The 26,440-nt window shown below is 40.6% G+C and overlaps 1 protein-coding gene across 5 annotated transcripts in view; it reads left to right on the top strand.

The window, feature by feature from the left end:
• The window catches only part of Fmo4 (flavin containing dimethylaniline monoxygenase 4), a 39,270-nt gene that overhangs the window by 984 nt on the left and 11,846 nt on the right, over nucleotides 1-26,440 (top strand). Inside the window, exons 1-7 of one of the 5 annotated variants that reach the window (XM_058574397.1) lie at nucleotides 199-416; nucleotides 1,493-1,556; nucleotides 14,639-14,870; nucleotides 17,014-17,202; nucleotides 17,775-17,937; nucleotides 24,633-24,775; nucleotides 25,656-25,855. In XM_058574397.1, the coding sequence (XP_058430380.1) occupies nucleotides 14,739-14,870; nucleotides 17,014-17,202; nucleotides 17,775-17,937; nucleotides 24,633-24,775; nucleotides 25,656-25,855 (827 nt within the window). In that variant the 5' untranslated portion in view covers nucleotides 199-416; nucleotides 1,493-1,556; nucleotides 14,639-14,738. Of the gene's footprint in view, nucleotides 1-198; nucleotides 417-1,492; nucleotides 1,557-14,638; nucleotides 14,871-17,013; nucleotides 17,203-17,774; nucleotides 17,938-24,632; nucleotides 24,776-25,655; nucleotides 25,856-26,440 lie in introns of those variants that run through there. The other 4 variants (XM_046430041.2, XM_046430040.2, XM_046430042.2 and 1 more) reach the window with 4 other exon arrangements.

Genomic DNA, 26,440 nt, shown 5'->3' with positions numbered 1-26,440 from the left:
GCACCTGATGCTCCAAGAGGCCAAGTTAGGAGTCAGGGTGAGAAGTTTGTGCCCAGTTGGTTGGGCTGGGGGCTGTCTGGCGCCCCCTGCCGGCGCCCGAGGCAAAGCGCGCCTGCCTCCCGGGCACTGTGCCTGGGACCGCAGGAGACGCCCGTCCCTCCAATCCGAAGGCCGCTTCCACCGTCGCCCAGCCCCCAGGACCGCGCAGGCCCGAGCTCCCGTCTGTACCAACTCTTTAGAGCGAACACTTCCTGCTGTCACCAGCCTGAGAGGCCAGTCGCTTTGCTTTTAGGCAGAGAGGGCTGTGATCAAAGTCAGCCTTAGGTTTACTCTTAGGACAAGTGATTTGGGTTTCAGAGAGAGGGGGAGAGACACACTCTGGCTGTTCGGCTCGAGCGTCTGCTCCATGTAACGAGGTAAGTGTCCCGGGGTTTTGTTTTCAGGGAAAATGTTTACAGAAGCTGCGTTTGCGGGGGACGCTGTTCTTGCAAAGCCCATTCGCTGAGGAGGAGAGTGACTGGAGCCTCTTGGTGCAGGTCACAGCAGGACAGTTAGGAAGTCAGGAAGCCAAGGGAAGTGCTCAGGAGACCAGGGTCACGTTGGGGGTGGGAAGAAGTTGTCCCTGAGAAGAACAGAGTCCTGGACTGCCTCTGAGTCCAGCTTGCCTCTGATTTTCTCTTTGGAATGACAGCAGAGCCAGGCTCTGGAAACCGAGACACTCCACAGGTGGCGGCTGGGAATCTGTGAGATCACGGTGCACAGGAGGGGAAACGCGGCTGATTAGATCCCAAAGCCCACACCTGATACGGTGTGCAAACCACCCACATCTCTCCATGTCCCAGAAGATGAGTGCGGGGGGTGGGGGTAGTATGGGGTGCAGATTCCTGCTGTACAAAGGTCCAGTTCAAAAAGCAGGACTGCAATCCCCAAACCCAACGGCCAAGTGTTTTCTCTGATAAGCAGATGCTGATCCATAGTGGGGGGTGGGGAGAAGGAAGGAACTTTGGATGGTGCAGAGGGTAGTAAGGGGAGGGAGGGGCTGGGAAGGGAAGGACGCAGGAATGGGAGGACATCATTACCTGTACACACCTGTGATTACACGCCCCTGTGACTGCACCAGGCCCAGCCGGAGCAAGGGAAGTGGTGCTCCGTTTGTGAACAGTGTGTCAAAATGCACTCGACTCTCATGTGTAACTAATTAGAACAAATTTGTAAATTTTAAAAAATGAAAATAAAACAAAAAGCAGGGCTCTTTCTGCCAAAGGACAAGCAGCCTTCGGGCACCTCCCGGCTCTCCAGACCACGGTGCTCCCTCCCTTGGAGTTCACGTTCGGTTTTGTTTCTGGTTAGATTTTTGAGAACTAATTACCTGGTTTTCAGACACACACACAAAAAACCCCCAATCCTTTCAAGCTGGAAAGGAAGAAAGAGAAAATTGGTATTTTACAAATGTGAAAACCATGGCACAAAGAAATCTGGTGTTCTGTGCAAGGTCCCATCAGCTGGTGAGAGGAAGAAGCAGAAGCAGAAGCAGAGATCAGACCTCTCTATTTCAGGTTTGTTGGTGACCTTCCCAAAATGACCTAAAGCATATTTTGAAAGGGCTGCCCCCATTCAAAACTGTATAGTTTGTAAATGAGTTAATTTTAAACGATACAAGTCCCCAATTTTTTGGCCATCAGTACGTTCTCTAGTCAACCTTTAACAGACACATGTTCCTGCCCAGTCCTGTTGTGTCCCGGGCCCACAAGCCTTCGTACCCAGAGCATGCTGGTGTTACAGGCCTTCACATGCGTTGTTTGACTGTCATCCTCTCTCCACCTGGCAGTGTCTCCGTGAGGGCCGTCACTGTGGCTTTTTTTTTGTTGTTTTTTGATTTATAAGACTTTATTGCTTTTATGTAGTCACTGAGTCCCACTTGTTTGGGGCCCTACACTTGGGTACCCAGGGCACACCTGTTGAATGAATTCATTTGCCACCTGTCTGTTCAGTTCAGTGTGTTTCTCACTTTACCAATTCAATGAATGACTATTTTTGGTGTGTGTTGTTAATGACAGAGCACAGCAGAGATCTGCCAGTGCCAGACTTTCACCCAGGGGCCTAGCAGTTTCATGCCTGTAATCCCAGCAGCTCAGGAGGCTAAGGCAGGAGGATCATGAGTTCAAAGCCAGCCTCAGCAAAAAGTGAGGCGCTAAGCAACTCAGTGAGACCCTGTCTCTAAATAAAATACAAAATAGGGCTGGGGATGTGGCTCAGTGGTCAAGTGCCCCTGAGTTCAATCCGTGGTACCCGCTCCCAGAAAATAAAAAAAAAAAAAAAAGAAAGTCCAGTTTCTTTTTGATAGAGGCCATTTATTTCCTGTTAGAAGCTGCTGTTGCAGGCCTTTCACAGTGTTTGCCTCCTTGATTCCAAGTGTGTTGATGAATTTCTTCTGTCTGAGCTGTCTTTTCTGGGGAGAAAGGAGGGAGGGAGAGAGATGATAATGAACACTGAGTAAATGTTTTATGCTAGGCACTTTTGTGTAAATGATATCACCTTGTCTAATACACAGTCCTTTAGCTTAAGTATTTTTCCGATCTTCCAAATAATGTAGGTAAAAGTGATTCTGTAGTTTTTAAAGGTTCATATGTCAAGTCAGCAGCAGAGACAAAGTTCAGACCCATCCTACTGACTTCAAAAGTCCACTCTCCTTGCAGCCTCCTTGGCTCTCCCAAATAAACCAAGAGTCTGAAAGAGGAGTAAGTTTTACGACAGATTGAGCCGGTTATGGAGATCACAACCTTATGAAGGGCAGAGCAATAATTAATTTGTAACAGGCAACCCCAGGAAGTCCCTCTGATTCTCACTGCGAGTGCATGAATCTGCCAGAACCAGTTGAGTCTAAGGGTCTGTGGGCCCAGGAGCCTTCCTTGCTCTCCATAATACAGAAGAGACATTGTGTGTGTGCCTGGAGCTTCTGATCTGATTAGGAGGCAAGTTCAAGAACCATAGGGGCAAACTCCCCAGGCCCATGCCAAGTGTCAGCACAAACCTGAGCATAGGGAAAGAGGTCCTGCAAGTCACAGGACCCCTCAGGCTCTCTGACCAACGTCACGACGTGCACTTCCTGGCCTCAGAGAAAGAGACCCATGTGTGGAGTGGACTCTGCCTCTCCTTAGCAGGGCAGCCTTTGCTTAAGCTGAGGAGGATGCTGTGCTTTCTCCCCTGGTTGCTCTGCGGCTCCGTGACTATCTGCTCTCTCGCCCACCCCCCACTACCAAGCCAGACACCACTGTGGCAAGTGGCACAAGACTACAAAATCACACAGAGGATACATAGCCAGATCCCAACTCAAAAAGTATCCTATCTTCAAAGGCAAAAGCAAATGAGAGTATTTTGTAAAGCAGTTAAATACATGGAGGTCTCAATGACTGCTTGTGTGTTTTCTGAACTGGCCAAGGAAATTGCAGGGAAAAACAACCCTTGTGACTAAGTCCACTAGACGTGTCGAGAGCCTCGTCACGACGTGAATCTGGGTTACTGGAATAACTGGTTACCTGAGTAAGGCGAGAAAGCTGCACTGAACCCCGGCCACCCCTGCTCCAGTGCCCCTGACAAGCACAAGCCTCCTCGTTTCCACTTGACCTCACCTTGGACTCCAGAATGGCCCATATGGCTCTCCAGGGGATTCTGTTCTCCAGTATGTCCATCAGTCCTGCCTCTGCACAGGGTTAAGGATCCCCACCCAGTCCATAGGAGTGAGACTAGTCTTTCTGCATAGTGATCTCCATTGCTATCCGCCCTCCTGCAAATAAAAGGACTTCATCATTCTTGTGGAGGAGAGGTATCCCATTGTGTATATATGCCACATTTTCCATTTGTCAGTTGGTGGACACTTGTTTCCATTTCTTGGCTATCACAATAGTGCCCCGAAGAACATGGAGTGTGGCTGTCTCTTCAAGGTACTGATCTCATTTTCTTTGGATGTATGCCCTGTAGTGGGAGTGCTGGGTCATATGGCAGACTTAGCTTTATTTTTTTTAAGAACTGCATACTTTTTTCCATAAAGCTATGCTGGTTGACATTCCCAACAGTGTGCACATTCTCACCAGATGTATTGTCTTTAGTCTTGAAATATATAACTAACTATATAAAATACATATATATATAATACATATATATAGTTAGTTATAGGTGGACATAATACCTTTATTTTATTCTTATGTGGTGCTGAGGATTGAACCCAGTGCCTCACACATGCTAGGCAAGTGCTCTACCTCTGAGCCACAACCCCAGCCCCTGTCTTTAGTCTTTTTGATATTTAGCCATTCTTTCTCAAGAGTGGGGTGAGGTGATATTGTGATTTTGATTTGCATTTTCCTGAGAGTTAGTGATGTTGAGCATTTGTTCATCTACTTCTTGGTCATTTGTATGTCTTCTTTTGAGAAATGTCTATTTAGGTCTATTGCCCATTTTTAATTGGTTCATTTGGCGGTGTTTTTGCTACAGGGCTTTTGGAGTTCTTTATAGAATCTCTTACACATTCTGGATATCAACCCCTTGTCAGATGTACACATTACAGAGGTTTTCTCCCACTCTGCAGGTTGTCTCTGCATTATGTTGATTGTTTCCTTCCACGTGCAGTTTTTAGGTTTATGTAATACCATTTGTCTGGTTTTGCTTTCATATCCTGTGCTCTTGGGTCTTGTAAAAAAATCCTTGTCTGTGCCAATGTCTTGAAGCATACCACACCGCCCCCCCGGGATTTTTTTCTAGGAGCCTCATAGCCAGATCTTACTCACACTGAAGTGTTAATCCATTTTGCACTGATCTCAGTAACTGGTACGAGACGGGGGTCTAGCTTCTCTCTTCTGCATGTGGATCTCTTAATTTTCCCAGCACTATTTAGTGAAAGGACTGTCCTTCCTCCCGTATGTGTTCGTAGCCCCTTGGTTGAAAACTGGATGGCTATAAAAACATGGCTTTACTTCTAGGCTGCGTATTACTTCCACATTCTTCCACATGTCCGCTTTCATGTCAATCCCATGCTGTTGATGACCAGTACGTGTTGAAGTCACGTAGTATTCTATATGCTGCTTGGTTCTTTTGGCTCAAAATGGCTTTGACTTCAGGATTTTGTGTGGTTCCATAGAAATTTAGAATTGCCTTTTTTCTAGCTCTGTGAAGAACACCATTGTTTGGGGCAGTGGCTGGTTGGTTGGTTGGTTTAATTTGGGGTACTGGGGATTGAACCTAGGGCACTTTACCACTGAGCCACATCCGACAGGGTCTCACTACTTAGGGCCTCCCTAAGTTGCTGAGGTTGGCCTTGAACTTGCCATCCTCCTGCTTCAACCTCCCAAGCCACTGGGATTACATGTGTGTGCCACAGTACCTGGAATCATTGGCATTTTAGTATGAATTTCATTGAATTTATAAATCACCTTGGGTAGTACGAACATTTTAAAACTATTGATTCTTCCAATCCTTGAATATCAGATATCTTTCCACTTTTTTATGTCCCCTTCAATTTTTTTCATTCATGTTTTATAATTTTCATCATAGAGATTTTTCACCTCTTTGGTTAAATGTATTCCTGCCACAGTCTGGCTGGGCACAAATGCCGCAGTCTGGCTGGGCACACAATCACGAGCCACCACACAGCTTGTAGATTCAAACAGCAACTCTTTATTCCTGAACTCACACCAGCCGTCTACAAACACGTTCTGGGGAAATCCACGTTCTCTTCCCAAATCCACCTTCTCTCCCAAATTCACCTCCACTGGGCTTCTATCTCCAAAAAATACTGTCTGAATCCCGTGAGAACTCAAGGGGAACTCAGGCAGCAGGATACGCCCTATTCCCAGCAGGAATAATCTTAAACCTGGAACCTAAACTGGGAACGCCCTAAACAGGATTATCTTAAAACCGGGAACACCCTAATCTGCCTTGGTCCTTGAGCAAGGTCACTTACATTCAATGTCACTGCAACATGTCAGCAACATGGGGTACGCTGGCAAGGAAATTGTCATACCTACTTGGCTAATGGCTCCCAGCATCTCCCCCCTTCTGATTAATTAAACAACAAGCAATGTGGCTTAAGGACCGTGCCTGGTAGGTTGTCCAATTCAACATATGGTTCTTACCCGTCATGGGAAAAACTGACCTTTAGGCGTCAGCCTCCTGTCTTAGGTTGATACCACTGCAATTGAATCATACCTGTCACTGACTACCGGTCCAGCATACAGCCATACTTGTGGATAGGTCTATGCACCAGTGGGGGGGTGAGGTTCTTTGCCTCACCTCTGTTGGCCCCCAAATTTGGCCTTGGTGCCAGTGGGGGAGTGAGGTTAATGTGGCTTATGGACCGTGCCTGGTAGGTTGTCCAATTCAACATATGGTTCTTACCCGTCATCGGAAAACTGACCTTTAGGCGTCAGCCTCCTGTCTTAGGTTGATACCACTGCAATTGGATCATACCCGTCACTGACTACCGGTCCAGCATAAGCCATTGGCCCCCAAATTTTAGACCATCACTAGCAGAAGGGAGGAGGATACAGAAATGCCACGACACCAAGCCAATTGACGGCTCCTTGGGAAAAATTGCATCACTGGTGACACCATCAGCAAAGATATGCTAGCATTACCACAATTCGCTGCACCAAACGATAGTTACATAGTCCAGGCAAGTTCTGCAAGCAGTTCAAAGCAGAGGAATCTATCAATATGTCCATTTCCTCCCAAAATCCGTTTCCTCCCCAAAGTAAGTTGACTCTTTGATTGAGCATTACTTGTTGAGTTCTTCACCGGCACTGGGATGGAGATAGGAATTCTGGCAATGATGCTAAAGAGACATTATCCTGAAAATAATTATTAAATATAATGAAAAGGAAAGGTGAAAGTAAACAAACAGATCTGTTAACCTACTTTAAAAACAATCCTTAACAGCCTTTTATCTAATTTAAACTAGTAAACAAACAGATCTGTTAACCACCTTTAAAAACAATCCTTAACAGCCTTTTACCTAATTTAAACTAGTAAACAAACAGATCTGTTACCCACCTTTAAAAACAATCCTTAACAGCTGTTTACATAATTTAAATTAAACCATTTAAATCACGTGAATAAAAAAATAATAATAATTTGGATCCATTTTTTCATGAGCGCTCCTCATATAAGAAATATGGACATACGCACATACAGACATACAACACAAAACACAAGAGTGTACACAAACGTACAACACATAAGAAAATAGTAAAGGCCTTGTAGCTTTACCTAGGTGAAATCTCCATTGCAATGTTTAAAAACTCCACAGTCAAAAAATAAAAATGATCAGAAAAACATTAACCTAGGTTTGTATGAGCTCAAAAAATAAAAATAGAACCTTATGATGTGGAAAAATGCAATAATAAAATAGCTATTGAAAAAAAGCATCCTGGTTAATCACTGTCACAGATGTAAGAATGGCCAAGCTGGAGTTCTGGATATCAGCTGTTATGGATTTGAGTCAAATCATCTTCTTTTCGATCTGTAGAAACTGTTTTAGTTAATCTCTCTGGAATCCAAATGGGCTGCTGTTCTCCCTGTGGAAAAACACAAACAGACCCCCGACTCCAGACAATCACTGGGTCAGGACCTTTCCATTGTCCTGTTAGAATATCTTTCCAAAGTACTTTAGGCTTATGTACATTTTTTGGATACATATGCCTTTCCGCAGCACTAAGTCCTGATGAATCCAAATTTAAAAAGTTTAGAGTAAAAAGCATTATTTTAAGTTTATCTTTGGGGGATATATACCCCCTTCCAATTCCCTCTTTTTGCTTTAATAAGTATATGTCTGTATCTAATAGTTGTCTTAGCTTTTTGCATTTTCTATCTGAAATACCTTACTTGACATTTTCAACCATTTTTTATCTTATTTCTATCTTCTAGTTTTTTTTTCTAAGGTTTGTATATTTACCCTTAGTTGCTTATTTTCCTCCTAGTTTTTTTTTTTTTTTTTTTTTTTGTGGGTTTAAAATTCTTGTCTTCCTACATTTTTTTTTCTACATCTTCTTTTTCTTTTTTTTAACTTTCTATACTTCTGTCTTTAAAGTTTTTCACTTTAAATTTTTAATCCTTTATCTAAATATCTTTTATCCTATTATCTTCCCATTTTTTTTAAGTAATGCCTTTAAGATTAACTAGGCTTCGAATGATGCAATAAAGCAATATTTTTTCCGACATGAAGGTATCTCGACCACCTTCAATTTAACCTTTTAAAGCCTTTTAATTATCATCTATACTGTACTTTTAAATGTACTTTTTCACCACCTACAACTTCACTCTTTTAAACGAGGCTTAGATTCTGTTTAAATCGCTTTAATGTTAGTTTACATGGCTGCCTTTCAACCAAAGGCTTTTTTTTTAAACTCCATTGAGAAGCTTTGTCTCAATCTGTCATGTACAAATACCTTTTTCTTCTTTCTTCCTTTCTCAAGCTTTTAAATTAAGTCTAGTTTCCTCAAAATCTTTTTAAATGGCATTTTACAACTTTTTACTTTACCACACAGATTATCTTATCTAGAAACACTTCTTTTTCCTTTAACCTTTTATATTAAAATATATTTCCACATCTTGAATCTTTTTCTATCTCTTTTTTAACCATTAACCCTTTTTATAAATTCACATTTGAAACAACTCTTATAAAATTTCTGATTTAGACAAATTACTCCACTTTAATAAGATGAAAGACTTTCATGTTTTTTATGATACTATAATACTATAATTGAAACCCAACTGAAACTTCTTATACTCTTTGTATATAAATTACACATGATAGAATCTTAACTCTCAGTAACCTTGTTTTAGCAAAGACACAGACCAAAGCAATATTAAACCTTTTTTCCATTCACCAATTTATGAAAACACACATGCTTAAATATATTACCTTATGTAACTTAATAAGTAAAGAGTGGTTGATGTTTCAACATTTTAGCTTTGTAAATTAATCAGATGTCTGTAAAAACCAAGATCTTAGACAAATGTAGTAAACAGAACTAGTCATCTCTTTCTTGAAGAAAAATCCTTCTACAGGATACCATGATGGTCCCATTGATATACTTAATAACTTGTCTTTAAAAAGCCATTGGCTACATTTTTGTATTGTATCAACATATGCCCTAATTGTTCTTGGTCTCACTGGGGTGCCTCCTTCCTCTAACAATTTCTCTTGCTCGGAGGCGAACAAATTCAAACCTTGAGTCACCCATTTTCCCCAGTTTGCCTGAGAAAGTTCTAGGAACAGGCAACTTGAAATAAAAACAAAATAAATCAAAACAATAACACATTGTTTTTTGAAATGTTCACCCATTCTTTCTCTCTTCCTCAGGGGTGAGAAATTTCACTTACCTCTAAGCTTCAGAAGTTCCCCGTACGGGCCACCAAATGCCACAGTCTGGCTGGGCACAAATGCCGCAGTCTGGCTGGGCACACAATCACGAGCCACCACACAGCTTGTAGATTCAAACAGCAACTCTTTATTCCCGAACTCACACCAGCCGTCTACAAACACGTTCTGGGGAAATCCACGTTCTCTTCCCAAATCCACCTTCTCTCCCAAATTCACCTCCACTGGGCTTCTATCTCCAAAAAATACTGTCTGAATCCCGTGAGAACTCAAGGGGAACTCAGGCAGCAGGATACGCCCTATTCCCAGCAGGAATAATCTTAAACCTTAAACCTGGAACCTAAACTGGGAACGCCCTAAACAGGATTATCTTAAAACCGGGAACACCCTAATCTGCCTTGGTCCTTGAGCAAGGTCACTTACATTCAATGTCACTGCAACATGTCAGCAACATGGGGTACGCTGGCAAGGAAATTGTCATACCTACTTGGCTAATGGCTCCCAGCATATTCCTAGGTATTTGATTTCTTTTTGCAGCTATGTACATTGGATGATTTTCTTGATTTCTGTATCAGATAGTCTGTCATTGACATACAGTAACTAATGATTTTTGTATGTGATTTTATATCTTACAACTTTGGTGAACTCATTTATTAGTTCTAATCATTTTTGGTTGTGTTTTTTGGAGTTTTCTGTATATAAAATCATGTCATCTGGGGCTGGGGTTGTGGCTCAGTGGTAGAGTGCTTGCCTAGCATGTGTGAGGCCCTGGGTTCAATCCTTAGCAGCACATATAAATAAATAAAATAAAGGTCCACTGACAACTAAAAAAATTTTTTTAAAAAAATCAAATTATGCAAACAGTGATAATTTGACATCTTTTCCAACTTGGATGCCCTTTGTTTTTTTCCCTGACTAACTGCCCTGGCTAGGACGTAGAGCACTATGATGTGGAAGAGGATGGTAAAGCAGGCATCCTTGTCTTGTTTCAGATCTTGGAAAGTTTTCATCTTTTCCCCATGCAATATAATGTCAACTGCTGGCTTATTATTATAAATGGTCTTTATTGTGCAGAGGTACATTCCTTATGTGCCTAATTCATTTAGCATTTTTATCATGAAAAGATGTTGAATTTTATTGATCCATTTTCCATAATCACATTTGAATATTATGAACCATCCTTGCATTCCAGGGATTAATCCCACTTGGTCATGGTGCATAATCTTTTTAATATGCTGTTATATTTGGTCTGCTAGAATTTTATGGAGGATTTTTTGCATACATGGTCATCAAGGATACTGGCCTAGAGCTTTTTTTCTTTTGGGGGGGGGGTGGTGGTGGTCATTATTATTGCGTCCTTGTCAGATTTGGGTGTCAGGATAATCCCAGGCTCATCAAATGTCTTTGGAAGAATTCTTTCTTCTTCTATTGTTTTACATCTTTAAATGTTTGGTGGAATTCAGCAGTAAAGCCAGGTACAGTGGCACATGCCTGTCATCCCAGCAGCTCGGGAGGCTGAGGCAGGGGGATCACAAGTTCAAAGTCAGCCTCAGCAATTTAGTGAGGCTCAAAGCAATTTAGAAAGATCCTGTCTCAAAATTTTTTAAAAAAAATGGGTCAGGGATGTACAACAGTGGTTAAACACTCCTGAGCTAAATATCTAGTACCAAAAACATAAAAAAATCAGCAGTGAAGCCAACTGGTTGTGGGCTTCTCCTTGATGAGAGGCTTTGTATTACTGATACAATCTCATTACTTGGTATTGGTTTGTTCAGGTTTGCTATTTATTCATGTTTCAGTCTTGGTAAGATTTTTTACCTAGGAATTTATCCATTTCTTCTTCTTTTTTTTTTTTTTTTTAATTTTTTATTGTGGGTTGTTCAAAACATTACAAATTTTCCATTTCTTATAGATTATCAAATTTGTTGGCACATAGTTGTTCTTAAAAATCACTAATATCTTTGTATTTCTGTGTTGTCGGTTGTAATGTCTCCCTCTCCATCACTGATTTTGAGTCCTTTCTCTGCTCTTCTTAGTTATAGCTAAGGGTTTGTCCATTTTGTTTATCTTCGAAGAGCTAGCTCTGTTTCATTAATCTTATGTATTGCTTTTTAGTGTCTGACTCATTCATTTCTGCTCTGATCTTTATTATTTCTTTCCTTCTACTGATTTTGGGTTAGTTTGTTCTTGTTTTTCTAGTTCTTTGAGATGCAGCGATAGGTTGTTTAAGATCTTTCTACTTTTTTGATGTGGGCATTGATTGCTAAAAACTTTTGCTTTTGCTGTTATCTCATAGGTTTTGGTATGTTGTATCTCCATTTTCATTTGTTTCAAGAAATGTTTAGCTGGGACTGTGGCTCAGTTGATCTAAAGTAATTTCCATGTATTTATATAGTTCCCAAAGTTTTTCTTGTTTTGATTTCTAGCTTTATTGTATTTTGGTCAAAAGAATACTGTATATGATCTCATTTTTTTTTTATTTTTGAGACTTTTTTATGACCTATCATGTGATCTGTTCTCTAGAATGTTCCATGCACTGATGAGAAAAAAGTGTGTATCCATCATCTGTTGGATAGAGTGGTCTCTAGGTGTCTGTTAGGTCTATTTGGTGTAGGGTAGTTTGACTCTATTTCTTTGTTGATTTTCTGTCTGGATGATCATTGATAAAAGTGGGGGAGTTAAAGTCCTCAACTATGGTTCTTCTGGAGTCCATCTCTCTGTGTGTCTGTCGGTCTGTCTGACTCTCTCTCTCTCTAGGTCTATTAATACATGTTTTATAAATCCGGGTGCTCTGATATGAGGAGCATATATATTTAGAATTGTTTTTTCTTTATGCTGAACTGACCTCTTTATCATTATATGATGACCTTGTCTCTTTTGACTGATTTACAGTCTAGTTTATATGATATCGGTCTGGCCGCTCCTGCCTTCTTTTGGCTTCCACTTGCCCGGCACATCTTATTGCATCCTTTCACCATCTGACCATGAGTGTCCTCAGAGGGGAAGTGAGTTTCTTGTAAGCAACAGAGTTGGGTCTTACTTTTGTGTCCATCTGGTTACTTTGTCTTTTAATTGAGGAATTTAATACATCTCCCTTTATGGTAATTACTTACAGGTAAGGTCGTACTAGAAGCACTGTGTGACTTGTTTTCTGTTGTTTTTTTTTTTGTAATACCTTTCTTTATTTTTCCCTCTCTGATAATCTTTGTTGGTGATTAAGTGAATACTCGAGTAGTGTATTATTATTTTACATTATTTTTTATTTGTTTTGGATTTCTGTTTTTTTTTTTTTTTTCCTTCAGTACTATGAAAATATCACGCCACTAGCTCCTGGCTTACAAGGTTTCTCCTGCGAAGCCAGCTGTCAGATGAACTGGGGCACCCCATGTGTCTTGAGAAACTTCTCTTTAGCTTTTGCTTGAGAGGGCTTGATTATAAAATGTCTTGGGGTAAACTTGGGTGAGTTAAATTTGACTGGTTGACTTTGACCTTCCTGTTCTTGAACATTTGCATCCTTCTCTGGATTTGGGAAGCTTTCTCTGAATATTTCTTTGAATAAACTTCCTACAGGACATTTCCGAAGGACATTCCCAAGTCCTCCCTGAACCCCAAGAACCTTAATATTTGCTCTTTTTTAAAAAGATATTTTTTTAGTTGAAGATGGATACAATGCCTTTGTTTCTATTTATTTATTTTTATGGGGTGCTGAGGAGCGAACCCAGGGCCTCACACGTGCTAGCACTGAGCCCCAGCCCCAGCCCAGTATTTGCTCTTTTAATGCCAGCCCAGGGTATAAGCTTTCTTCATGACTCGTCACTTTTTCCTTTTTTCTCCTTCAACTGTGTATTCTCAAATGGCCTGTCTTTGAGCCAGTTCTTTCTTCTGTTTATTCTATCCTTCTATTGATACCTTCTATCACATTTTTAACTTCACTGAGTGTAATTTGTCAACTCAATAATTCAATTTTTTTTTAAATCGCTTTCATCTCTTTGTTAAGTTCCTTAGAGTATTAAAACTCTGTGATTTCCTCCACCCTGGTTACTGCCTGGTAAGTTTCTAGCCCCTTATTCTGAGTACCAGGTGAGGCCATGGTTTTCTGAAAGCTCTCAAAGCTTGTTAGTCTGTGGGATCATCCAGGTGTGCAAGATCAGATATTTATTCTGTCTTCCCGGTCAGGCTTTGTTTGTGCATGTCTTTCCAGAAATTCTAAGCAATCCAGGCCCAGGTTTAACCCAAATACCCTGTCGATGTGTTGTTCAGAAGATGAGGCAAGCACCTAGAGAGAGAAGTCTTTCCCCACAAGCCTCTCCCAGGTCAGGGTCGGCCTGATGCCCTGTCCACAGTTGCTGGTCTAGGGTCAGACACTGCAGGATTCTGCCAAGTTCTGTCAGTCACCATGGAGAGAACAGCCCAGCTCCTGTCATACCTATGGCCATCAAAGCCACCAAGCTTTGTCAGACCATGAGCCCCCACAGCCCCCAAGACTAGCACAACACTGGAATGGGACCGAAACCCCTGCAATCAGCCACAGCTGACGCTAGCTAGGAGCCCAGGAGAACGGGGCTCTGGCTTCCCCTGGCTTTGGAGCAGTGGCAGAGGCTCCATTCACAGGCAGGCCTCAAGAAGGGGCCATTAGGACCTGCCCAGCGTTAGTTTCACCTGCAGCACTAAGTTCCATGGCTAAATCCTGTGCTTACCACCTGCCTACCCCATCGAATGGAGTCTGGCCCCATCTGTGCCGCTCAGGGCTGGGGTGGCACTGGTAAAGGCGGTCCCCTGGCCACCTGGGCTGATGCTCAGCTGGGCATGACTGAGTCTCACAGCCACAAGGCCCTGTGCAATCCCAGAGGTGCACTAAGGAGCATGCCACATTGGGTGGTGACGGAGGCCACAACGTGCATCAGTCCTACGAGGCTCAGTTCTCTTCTGCTGCCAGGTCGATTCTGGAGCCGGTTTGTGAGCACTGGCCTAGTGATAGCTGTGCTGCCCCAGGTCGAGGGATGGGAAGTGGAGATAGTCCCTTGTCCACCCGGGCTCACACCTAAGTCTCAAAGCCACAGGGAGCAGGCGCTCTCAGCATTAGCCTATGAGTGTCATTTACCATTATCATCATCATCCCCATTTCACAGATGAGAAAAGGCACAGAGAAGGCAACACTTAGCCCAAGGTCACACAAATATCAAGCAGTGAAGCCAGGAGGCAGCCCAAAGCAGCCTGATTTTAGAGTCTGCATTTTTAACCAAATTGTGATTCTGCCTCCACTCTAAGGTGAAAGAAGGGTATTTCAAGCACTATAAAATTCCTGTGTCAAGGGCTCCCTTTCAACCTCGTCACTTGAAGAAGCTCTGCTTGACCTTCCTCCAACCCCATGGCCAAGAGAGTTGCAGTGATTGGAGCTGGTGTGAGTGGCCTGTCCTCCATCAAGTGCTGCTTGGATGAGAACCTGGAGCCCACCTGCTTTGAGAGAAGTGATGACTTCGGGGGACTTTGGAAGTTCACTGTGAGTGGTCACACCCTTCCATCTCCATCAGTCACACTCTGGCCACTGGCTTTGTTTCTGGTCAGAAATGGTGGCTCTTGCCTGCCTTGGTGATCAAGTGAGGGAGTAGCTCACTCTGTTCACAGACATGTGCATGGTGCAGGGATAGACGCTGTGCAGGACACGGTCTCAGGGAGGAGCCTGGAGTGCAGGCAGAGCATGGCTGGGGACAGGGAAGAGAAAGGAGGAGACTTGAGTCTGATAGGGTATTGGGATGATTTCTGAGCCCAGACATTCTAAAAGTAGCAGAGTGTCCCCTCAAGTAAGCAGAGCAGCACTGGTGAACAGGGATACCTCCCAGCTAGGGAGGAAGCCAGCATCAGGCGGTGGAGGCACAACCACCAGGTATTTTTCAGGTCTTTAGAAAGAAAACCTGCAAGAGTGAGGCAGGATCCCAGGCCTTGGAAGGTCTGGTGGGTAAGGGAATAGCTTTTGCCTTATCAGAACAGAAAGAACCCAGGAGCTGACCAATCCGTCTTACAAGTAGAATGTGCCGTGTGCAGAGCTGTGCTCAGGGTAGGTCAGCGGTTAGGTGACTTGAGCATCAGAAAGTGGGTCTGGAAGTGGCTAGATACTTGCCTCAGGCCAGGAATGGTCCTGAGGACCATTGGTTACAGGGAGTAGCAGGGTATTCAACAGGGACTAAGGGAGAATTAGAAGGTGTCAGAAGATAGGATCCAGGCAGGTCCAAGTACTCAGCATCTCAGGGGGAAAAGCAAAAGCAACATCCATTCAATGGTATGAATGAGGAAACCTTCGTGAAAGAGATGGCATTTGCCCAATCTTTCATAGATGGTGGAGAAAATAGAAAATGCAGCAGGAGTGGTCCAAACCCTAGGGGAATAGGGTACCAGGGGGAAAACAACAATGCCACCTTTTTCTAATACAGTCTGAGTCTCAACAGGACACGACGATTGGTTTGATTTCTTTCTCCTAAAATAATACAGATTAATTTTAAAAAATAATGTTGAATTAAACAAAAGGAAAAATACAAATAAAATATAGTAATATACCCACATGTCAGCACTATTAAAATTACAATGTTATTCTTCAAATCACAATGATAATCTTAATTTTCATTCATTCGATAATGTCCTTCTGCCAGGACACAGACAGGGACCCTGCCCTCCTTTGTCGAGTGGAGAAATAGAAACAGCAAACAGATCATTGCAACATGGTGTGACCAGTTCTGCGTTAGAAGTGCAAGAGACTTCTTAGGTAGAGTTAAGGAGAGACTGGAGGGAAAGATGCAGGTTCGCCTCACCACAAGAAATTCACCGGTGTCTTTAGATCTTCTTGTTTTGCTGAGTGATGGAGACTGAGAGCAGACAGCCAGCTGAGGGACACGGGAGAACACAGAGGCTAATGGTGATTCTTTCCTGCGGACTGAGATGGGATGAAGAGAGATGGGGTACAGGGGACATAGGTTGTTTTGTGCTGATGGGAAGGAGCCAATAAAGAGACAGTGATGAAAGTATACATAGACAATAGTGAGGAATATCAGCGGGGGTTCCCTGCTCAGAAAGGACTGAGGTGGTGCACACCTGTAATCCCAGTGGCTCTGGAGGATGAGGCAGGAGGATCACGAGTTCAAAACCAGACTCAGCAAAAACCAAGGTGCTAAGCAACTCAGTGAGACCCTGTCTCAAGATAAAATACAAAATAGGACTGGGGATGTGACTCAGTGGTCGAGTGCCCCTGAGTTCAATCCCTGGTTACCCCCTCAAAGGAGGACAATAACCAGAGCAAGTGTGCAAGCAGTAGCCATGGTAAGGGGCGAAGGAAAAGAACACTGAGCAGGCCATGGGCTCTGCATTCTCGGAGTCCACTGAGGATGACGTTGGTCTTGGGGGGGCCTGTTACCTTTCATCACTTCTTGCAGTTTGAGGAAGATGCTGTATTCAATTACTCCAATCGTACTACTGCTTCCTCATCGTTAGAGCACGGGGACCCAATGTTGGGTTTCCTGGAACTCTTCAAAATGACAAGTGGAACAGTAACTGCTGTGATGCCCTCTCAGCTGGGCTAGCACGAGCCACCAAGTTCTCTGTTCTCTTCCGCCTGTCTCCTTCATTCTGTCCGACTAACTCTGCCTTCACCGCAGGAAGATTCCAAAGATGGGATGACCAGGGTCTATCGGACGTTAGTGACAAATGTCTGCAAGGAAATGTCATGTTATAGTGACTTCCCTTTCCAAGAAGATTATCCCAATTTCATGAGACATGAGAAATTTTGGGACTATCTACAAGAATTTGTTGAGCGCTTTGACCTCCTGAAATACATTCGGTTTAAGGTAAGATATTTTGGGTTATGCAAGTTTAATGAATGGGAGCTGGTCTCTCAGGGATGTTTAAAGGAACATTTTCTTGATTTTTACCTCTGTATAAATCAGGCAGATAACAATGTCTCCTCCTGCTGCTCCTGTTCTACTCAGATCATTAAAATACTGAATATCCTGATTTTTCCTCTAAATGCTGAACTCTCATTTGGGATGAAATTAATTTATTTTGGGGGGGAAGAAAAGGAAAGTAATTTTGTTCACTAAACTCATTAGGAAGAAATGACTAGAAGTCTGAACCACAGAAATTACAACGGAGAAAATCTCATTTTCCTACATCTTTCCACTGCCTCGGGTATTGCAGTTCATTTTCTTCCCACCAGGATTAAAAACTTGCAATGCAAGCACTCAGAGGTCTTGGGTCCTGGTCTGGGAGTCTGCACACGCTACCGCACTCCTCCCTTCAGCCCTCACCGGCTCCTGCGGGAGGGCCTGGTCTACTTCACATAGCAGGTCTGGGGGCCGAGCCAGGCACCGCCATGCTCAGAGGCTGGGGCAGGAAGCCAGTGTTTGTCTGTCACTTGTAGACCACTGTGTGCAGCGTGACAAAGCGTCCAGACTTCTCCGAAACGGGTCAGTGGGATGTCGTCACAGAGACGGAGGGCAAGCAGGACAGAGCAGTCTTTGATGCTGTCATGGTGTGCACAGGACACTTCCTGAGTCCCCATTTGCCTTTGGAGTCCTTTCCTGGTGAGTCGTTTTGACCCACAACCATGCCTACTCTTTGGGGTTCCTCTAGAAGAAACATTATTGATTTGTAGTTGAAATTGCCACGATTATAGACAACTTTCTATTTACTCTAAAAAAAAGTACAAAATTACTTTGAAAGGTACAAAGCACTGTGCAGATATCAGGTCTTATTATTTACTTATTAATATAAGTGTCATTGTTTAAGCTTTATCATACATGTCTAATTCAAGTTCAGTGATTAAATAAGGTTCTGAACTATTAGGTCTGTCATTAAAAAAAAAAAAAAACCAAAAAACAGGTTTTGATTTTGGAGGTTGAATGGCAGGACATTTGAATCAAGACTGCCCTGTAGCTCAAGAATTTAAGTGAGTATCAGGAAGTCTGACAGATTGTTTTAAGTTGAAACAACCAGAAAATATACATGAAGAAGAATCTATTCACCTTTCAAAAGTCACCACAATAATGATCCATTCATTATACCTCTTAGATCAGGGCCATCCATATACAGGAGCTTTTGAAACTCCTTTTTGGAAATGCTTTTAACTCCAATAGCACATTCTTAGTATACTCATGATCAGCAAATCTCTGTCTCAAACCTTCATCTTTTGAGATCAAAACTGATTATTTGGGAAGCCCAAACCTATTCAGAACCAGGCATAGAAAATAAAGTCAAATGAGAATTACTAAAATATTGTATAGCTACTCTTCTGTCACTAATGGCTCTAAAGGCAACTGAATAAGTATTGAAATTTTTTGAGGGAGTGAAACCACTTAGATGGAAAGGAAGTGTGTAAATAATAAAACTTGTTGACCTTGGCAACCAAAAAATGAAATATAAATATCATAAAAGCAATCATAATTAAACAGAATGTCCTTAACAATAAAGTGAGAATTCAATCCTGGCTTTAGTAAGAAGCTTGGGCTTAGGTAGGCCCGGAGGCTGAAGGAACACATAACGCCTCTTATAACAATGTTTCCACGGGAAAATGTCTGGCACCAGACAACCTGTTCAGAATCTCAGGGCTGTTCATGTGGTGCAAAGTCCCTTTCAATTCCCAGCAGACTGGCACTCTCCCACAGGCCATCACCTGGTTCACATGAAATATGGGAGGCAGAGGTGAGAAGATCACAGGTTCAAGTCCAGACTGGGCAACTTAGCAGGACCCTGGCTCAAAATGAAATTTTTAAAAAAGGGCTGGGGATGTAGCTCAGAGGTAGAGTGCTTTCCTAGCATGCACAAAGCCCTGGGTTCAATACCCAGTATTACAAAGGGGAAAAAAATTAATGTGTAAACATTTTATGTACATAAATCACATTCTTTTTAAATTGTTTATTTTTAATGAACACATAAAAGTATACATATTTGTGGGGTAACATGATGTTCTTATAAATGTGTACAATGTGTAACGTTCTATGTGGGTAAACATATCTATCTCCTCTTCATTTGTTAGTACTTTGTGGTTAAAACATTCCAAATCCTTTCTTTTAGCGTTTTTGAAATATATGGGATGTTGTTATTTATAATTACCTTGTGTGAGAACATCAGAACTTACTTCACTTATGCCTCCCCCTTCTCTCTTGCCTTGGATAACCACTATTTCTACTCCCAAAATCTAGGAGATAAACTTTTCTTACATTCCACCTATGAGTGGAATCATGCAGTGCTTGTCTCTTTGGGCCTGGCTTAATTCCACTCACCATGAGGACCCCCAGGTCCCACCACGTTTCCTCACATAACAGGATCCATCCTCCTTTGTGGCTGAGTGGTACCCACTGTGTGTGTATATATACAACGTTTTCTTTGTCCATTCATCAACTGATGGACACTTGGGCTGTTTCCAGTCCTTGATTATTGTGAATCATGCTGCAATAAATCATGCAAGTGCAAATGTCTCTCCTGTAAATCAGTTTCATTTCCTCTGGATACACACCCAATAGAGGGATTGCCGGATCACGGGGCAGTTCTACTTCTCATCTTTTGAGGAAACTTCACACTGTTTGGCACAGTAGCCACCCTAATTTGCCTTCTGCCGACAGTGACCAAGGCTCCCAGTCCTCCACACCCTCACCAGCGCTTGCTCTTATCTTGTTTATCACTGCCCTCCTAACTGCAGTGAAGTGGGATCTCACCATGGTTTGACATGCATTTCCTAATGATTAGTGATTTGAGAATTTCTTTCCAGAAATTAGCCATTCATAGATCTTCATTAGATAGATATTTAGGTGTATTGCCCTTTTAAAAAAAAAAAAATCAGATGATTTGGTTTTTTGGTTTGTTTTTGCTACTGAGTTGATGAAGTTCCTTATATATTCCAGATACTAACCCCTTGTCAGGTGTATATACTGCAGATATTTTTCCCATGCTGTAAGTTGTCTTTCACTCTATTGTTTCTTTTGCTGTGCAGAGCATTTTAGTTTGATTTGTACACCCTGACTTGTGTTGCCTAGGCTTCATTTTTATTTATCCAAAAAAAATCCTTGCCCCATTTCAATGTTCTAAAGCCATTCACCCATTGTTTTCTTCCAGTACTTTCATGGTTTCAGGTCTTTTTTAAGTGTTTTGTCCATTTTGAGTTGTTTTTTTGTGTATGGTGAGAAATCGTGGTCTAGTTTCATTGTTCTGCATGTGAATATCCATTCACTGAAGAGAATGTCCCGTCTCTGCAGTGTGTCTCTTCAGCACCTCTGTTGAAGACAGTTGCCTGTGGGTGTGTGGGTTTACCTCTAGACCTAGTCTGTTCTGTATGCCAATACCAACCATGCCATTTTGATGACTGAGTCAGATTTGTGGTATGTTTTGAAGTCAGGTAATTTAATGATGCTTGTTTTGTTTTCTTATTTCTGTTTTTAAAATTGCTTTGGCTAACTGGGAATTTCTGTGGTTCCAAATGAATTTTAGAAGTATTTTCTAGTTCTGTGAAGAATATCATGGGTGTTTAGATGGGGATTGCATTGACTCTGCAGGTTGCTTTTAGCAGTATGGACATTTTACCAACGTTAATATTTTAATCCATGAACATGGCATGTCTTTCCATTTTTTAAATGTCCTCTTCAATCTCTTTAATCAGTGCTTTAAAGTTTTTATTGTAGAGATCTTTCACCTCTCTGGTTAAATTTATTTGTAGGTATTTTATTCTATAACTGTGGTAAATGGGACTGTTTTCTTGATTTCTATTTCAGAGTATTGCCATTGGCATATAGCAATGCTACTGATTTTTATATGTTGATTTTGTATCCTCCAACTTTGTAGAATTCATCTATTATTTCCAATAGTTCTTCTGTGAAGTCTTCGGGTTTTTTTTTAATGTAGATATATAAAAGCATGTCATCTGCAAATGTGGACAATATGACTTCCTCCTTTCCATACTGATGGAGTTTTCTTTAGCCTGATTGATCTGGCAAGGATTTCCAGTAGTACAATGTTGAATGAAAGTGGTGAAAGTGGCATCTTTGTCTTGTGCCAGATCTCAGAAGCCCTCAGCCTTTTCCCACTCAGTATGATGTTAATTGTTGGCTTATTATATATGGCCTTTATTATGTTCAGATATGTTCCTTCTCTACCTAATTTGTTTAATGATTTTATCATGAAAGGATATTGAATTTTATCAGAAGCCTTTCTACATCTATTTAAATGATTAGGTAATTTTTGTTATTTGTTCCTATTGATGTGTTGTATTGCATTTATTGATTTGCATATGTTGAACCATCCTTGCATTCCTGGGGTGAATTCTGCTTGATTGTGGTGAATAATATCTTTAGTGTGCTGGTGAATTCAGTTTGTCATCATCTTGCTGAGGATTTATGCATCTATTCATTTATTCATCAGGGACATTGGCCTATTAGCCTCTTTTTTGTTGTGAGCTTGTCTGGTTTTGATATGGGGCCTCACAGAATTAGTTTAGAAGAATCTCCTCTCTTCAGTTTTTTGGAATGGTTTAAGCAACTGTTGGTGTTCATTCTCCTTTAAATGTTTGATAGAATTCAGCAGTGAAGGCATTTTGTCCTGAACTATTTTTGGTGGGAGACTTTTTATTATTGAGTCAGTCTTGTTACTTATTTACCAGTCTGTTCAAATTTTCTATTTCTTCATGTTTCAGTCTTGGTAAGGTACATGTACCTGGAAATTTGTCTGTTTAGGTTTACTATGTCTTCATAATTCAGTCTTGATAAGGTCTGTGTGTCAACAAATCTGTCCATTTTTTTTAGGTTATCAAATTTGTTGGTGGATAGCTTTTTATTTCTGTGGTCAGTTGCAAGCTCCCTGATATTATAAGTCTTCTCTTTTGTTTCTTAGTCAAGCTAAGAATTTGTTTATTTTCTTTATTATTTTGAAAAACCAGCTCTTCATTTCATTGATCATTTAAATTTTTTTAGTCTCCCTTTAATTTGTTCTAATATTTATCATTTCTTTCATTTATTAATTTTTGGTTTAGTTTTTTCTTGTTGTTTTACTTCCTTAAGGTGCAATGATAGGTTTTTATGTGAGATCTATTTATCTATCTTTCTTTCTTTTGGTACTGGGAATTGAACCCAGGGATGCTTTACCACTGAGCTACATCCCCAGCCCTTTTTATTTTGTGACAGGGTCTCACTAAGTTGCTGAGGCTAGCCTCAAACTGTTGATCCTCCTACCTCAGCCTCCCAAGTAACAGGGATTACAGGAGTACACAACCATGCTCAGCCTTCCTATTTTTTTGATGTGGGCATTGATTGCTATAAACTTCCCTCTTAGTGCTGATTCTGCTGTATCCTATAAGTTCTGTTTTGTTTTGTTTTTTTTTTTTTTTTCCATTTGTTTCAAAAGATTTTAAAATTTCCTTCTTAATTTATTCCTTGATTCACTGGATGTTCAGGAGTAAGTTCTCTATGTATTCATATAGTTTCCAAAGTTTTTCTTGTTTTTCTAGTTTTATTGCATCATAGAAAAAAGATTCTTTAATAATATTTCAATTCTTTAAATTTGTTGAGACTTTTCTTGGCACCTACAATATGATCTACTCTAGAGAATGTTCCATGTGATGTTGAGAATAATGTTTATTCATTGGTTGATAGAATGTCCTGTAGATGTCTATTAGATCCATGTGGTCTAACTCTGCTATTTCTTTATCAATTTTCCGACTGGATGATCTGTCCAGTGATGAAAGAGGGAATGTTAAAAGTTCCCTACTATTATTGCATTGGTCTGTCTCTCTCTCATATATATTCATATTCTCTCTCTCTCTCTCTCTCTCTCTCTCTCTCTCTCTCATATATATATATGTATATGTATATATATATATATATATATATATATATATGTATATATATATATATGCTTTAGTGCATATTATATTTAGTGCACATTATTTTTTATTATATTTAGTGCACACAATATTTGGTATATATTTATAATTATTTCCTCTTGCTAAGTTGACCTTTTTATTATTATACTATTATGTATGGCCTTCTTTTTATTTAGTCTACTTTATGTGAAATTAGCATAACTATTCCTGCTTTATTTTGGATTGTCATGCAATATCTTTTTCCATCCCTTCACTTTGAGTCTTTATATGTCTTTAGAAGTGCATTTCTTGTAAGCAGCATATAGTTGGGTCTTGTTTTTATCCATTCAATCACTCTTTTAACTGGAGAATTTAACCATTTAAACTTAAGGTCTTTAATAATAGGTAAGGTCTTACTACTGCCATTGTTTTCTAATTTTATTTCAATTCCTTTCTTTCTTTCTCCCTCCCTCTCATATAGTCTTCCTTCGTGTATAAGTGATTTACTCTAGTAGTGTGTTTTTATTCCTTTCTTATTATTTTTGATACATCTATAGCAGATTTTTGCTTTGCTGTTACAGTGAGATTTATAAAAAAAGAATTTTGTGATAATAACAAGCTATTTTGAAATGACAATAACTTAACATTGATCATAAAAATAGGGAAAGAAACAAAAAGAGAGAAGAAATACTAATTAAAAATTTTACCATTGCCCTCCATTCTTCTCTACATTTTTAATTTTTGTTATCCTATTTTCTATCTGTCTATATTACCTATTTCTTAACATATTGATGTAGTTATTATTTTTATTTATTTTGGCTTTTAGTCTTCACATGAAAGATATGAATGGTTTGTGCACTATTTATTTTATTAAAGCATTCTATATCTGCCATCACAATTACTCTTACCAATGAGTTTTGTTTTTGTTTTTGTTTTTTTGTTTGTTTGTTTGTTTGTTTTTTAGTTTGAGATGCTTATTCAGACTCCAAAAGAAGAAGATGTTAATTACCTAGTTGGATATGAGTGTAGCACTCATGGGAGAAATTATAATTGAGTATAATAATGTAGATGGGGTGTCATTATTGGGGACTAGAAATAACCTACTTCTTCCCTAGGATGTTCAGGATAGTGCATGTGACGTTTCTTACTATCTGCAATGAGTTTTATTTCCCAAATTGCTTTGAAAGGGAATGGACACGCAATATATGATCCTGTGCATTTCTAACCAGGCAGGGTGTACTACAGGTATATCTGGGCTAACTGCATCCCAGGAAACAGGAGCATCATAAGCTTGTTCTACTTCCTGCAACTAGTGGCAGGAGCAAAGGGCTGCCATATTTCTGGAACTTCCTTTTTTTAACAAACCCTATTCCTGCTTGCTGGGGAATTACAGCCTCGGGTATTTCAAACTGTCTAATCCTTTCCTCTCCTCAGGAATCCATAATTTTAAAGGCCAGATCCTGCACAGTCAAGAGTACAAGAGCCCAGAAGGCTTTCAGGGGAAACGTGTCTTAGTGATTGGTCTTGGGAACACTGGAGGAGACATTGCGGTGGAGCTCGGCCGAACAGCAGCTCAGGTACCACTTCTGAATCAGTGCCCTACTCGTGTCTTCATCCTTGGCGTCCAGAGACACGTTCTCAAGACAAGAACGCCTGCGGGCCAGTTCCTAATTGTGCTGACGTGGGCAAGTGAATAAACTGAAAGTTTTCAGGGCCACTGTTTTAGAAGCCAATTAACAGAATTGAACCATCTCCAAAGAGTCTAGGAAGGGTGTCAATGCCAGGCCACAGTCATTTTTCAGAAGTGCTCCTTCAGGAACAAACCAAGTGGGCAGAATGCTCCAACCCAGGCAGTTGACCTGTTTTTAACTCACTCTTTGCAATTCCAGCAAAACCCCACATAAGAACAGAAAGAGGAGGTTGTTTTCTGGATGTCTCCAAGTTTTCTACTAGAAACCAGATTTATACCTTGGTTTAAGATAAAAGCAACCTTTTCTTTGCCTAAGAAGTATATATAATGATTTTAGAAAGCCCAAACATAAAATCACAAAAATCTAAATCTATTCCACTTCAGCATAAAGTATAAGATAATGATTAGATGTGGGAAAGAATATGTTGGCGTTTAATTCAGTTAAAATTGCTTTTCCAAGCCCTCATCTAAAATTTTATATTATTTACATATAAAAAATTGCCAGGTCAATACTGTGTACCTCAAAACATTCTAATCCTGTTCTTATAATTCTATAAACATAATGAAATTCTTAACATAACTAAATCGGGTAAAGTGCTTTTTAGAACACTGACAACAGGAATATGTAACTCATATGTAGATATATGGGAAAAATTTATAAAAACTCTGTTAGAAGACCAGAATGCTGTAAGACTACTTAAAACACAGTTGAATAAAAGTACTACAAAATGATGACACGTATTCATCCCTGTTGCCTTACTTTCTAGGTACTTCTCAGTACTAGAACTGGCACCTGGGTTATCAGCCGCTCTTCAGACAGAGGCTACCCTTTTAACATGATGATCACAAGAAGATGCTATACGTTTATTAACCAACTGCTGCCTCCATGTTTCATAAACTGGATTCAAGAGAGGCAGATGAGTAAAAGACTAAACCATGAGATTTATGGATTGAGTATCACAAAGGGGTACTTCAATTCTTTTATTTCATAGAAAAATTTTTATTTATTTATATTCTTTACTTTTTATTATCATGCAATAACTGCAATGCTGATGGGGTTCATGGTGATATTTCCAGATAGATAGATAGATAGATAGATAGATATAGATAGATAGATATCTCCACACACCCTCTTCCCAATCTCTCTGAATCAATGTTCTACTTTCAGATTGACTTTTTTAGCTTCCATGTATGAGAACATATGGTTCTTGTCTTTCTGTGTCTGGCTCATTTCACTTAACACAATGTCTTCCAGTTCCATCCGCTTCAAATGACGGCATTTCATTCTTCTTTATGACTCAATAGAACTCAGTTGTACACATATATGCATTTCTTTATCCCTTCTTCTATTGATGAACACCTAGGCTTACTCCATACCTTAGCTACTGTGAAGAATGCCAAAATAAATGGGCATGCAGGCATTGCTTTGGTGTGATAATTTCACTTCCTTTAAATATGTACCCACAACTGGGGATTAGCTGGAGCACATATGGTAGATCTATTTTTGCTTTTTTGAGGACCCTTTATACTATTCTCCACAATGGTTGTACTC

Source organism: Marmota monax, unplaced genomic scaffold (assembly GCF_021218885.2).
Source record: "Marmota monax isolate L192 unplaced genomic scaffold, Marmota_monax_Labrador192_F-V1.1 WCK01_AAM20220418_F8-fsc00055, whole genome shotgun sequence".
Classification (NCBI taxonomy): domain Eukaryota; kingdom Metazoa; phylum Chordata; class Mammalia; order Rodentia; family Sciuridae; genus Marmota; species Marmota monax.
Note: the sequence above shows the minus strand (reverse complement) of the source record. Positions and strands in the feature narration are given on the sequence as shown.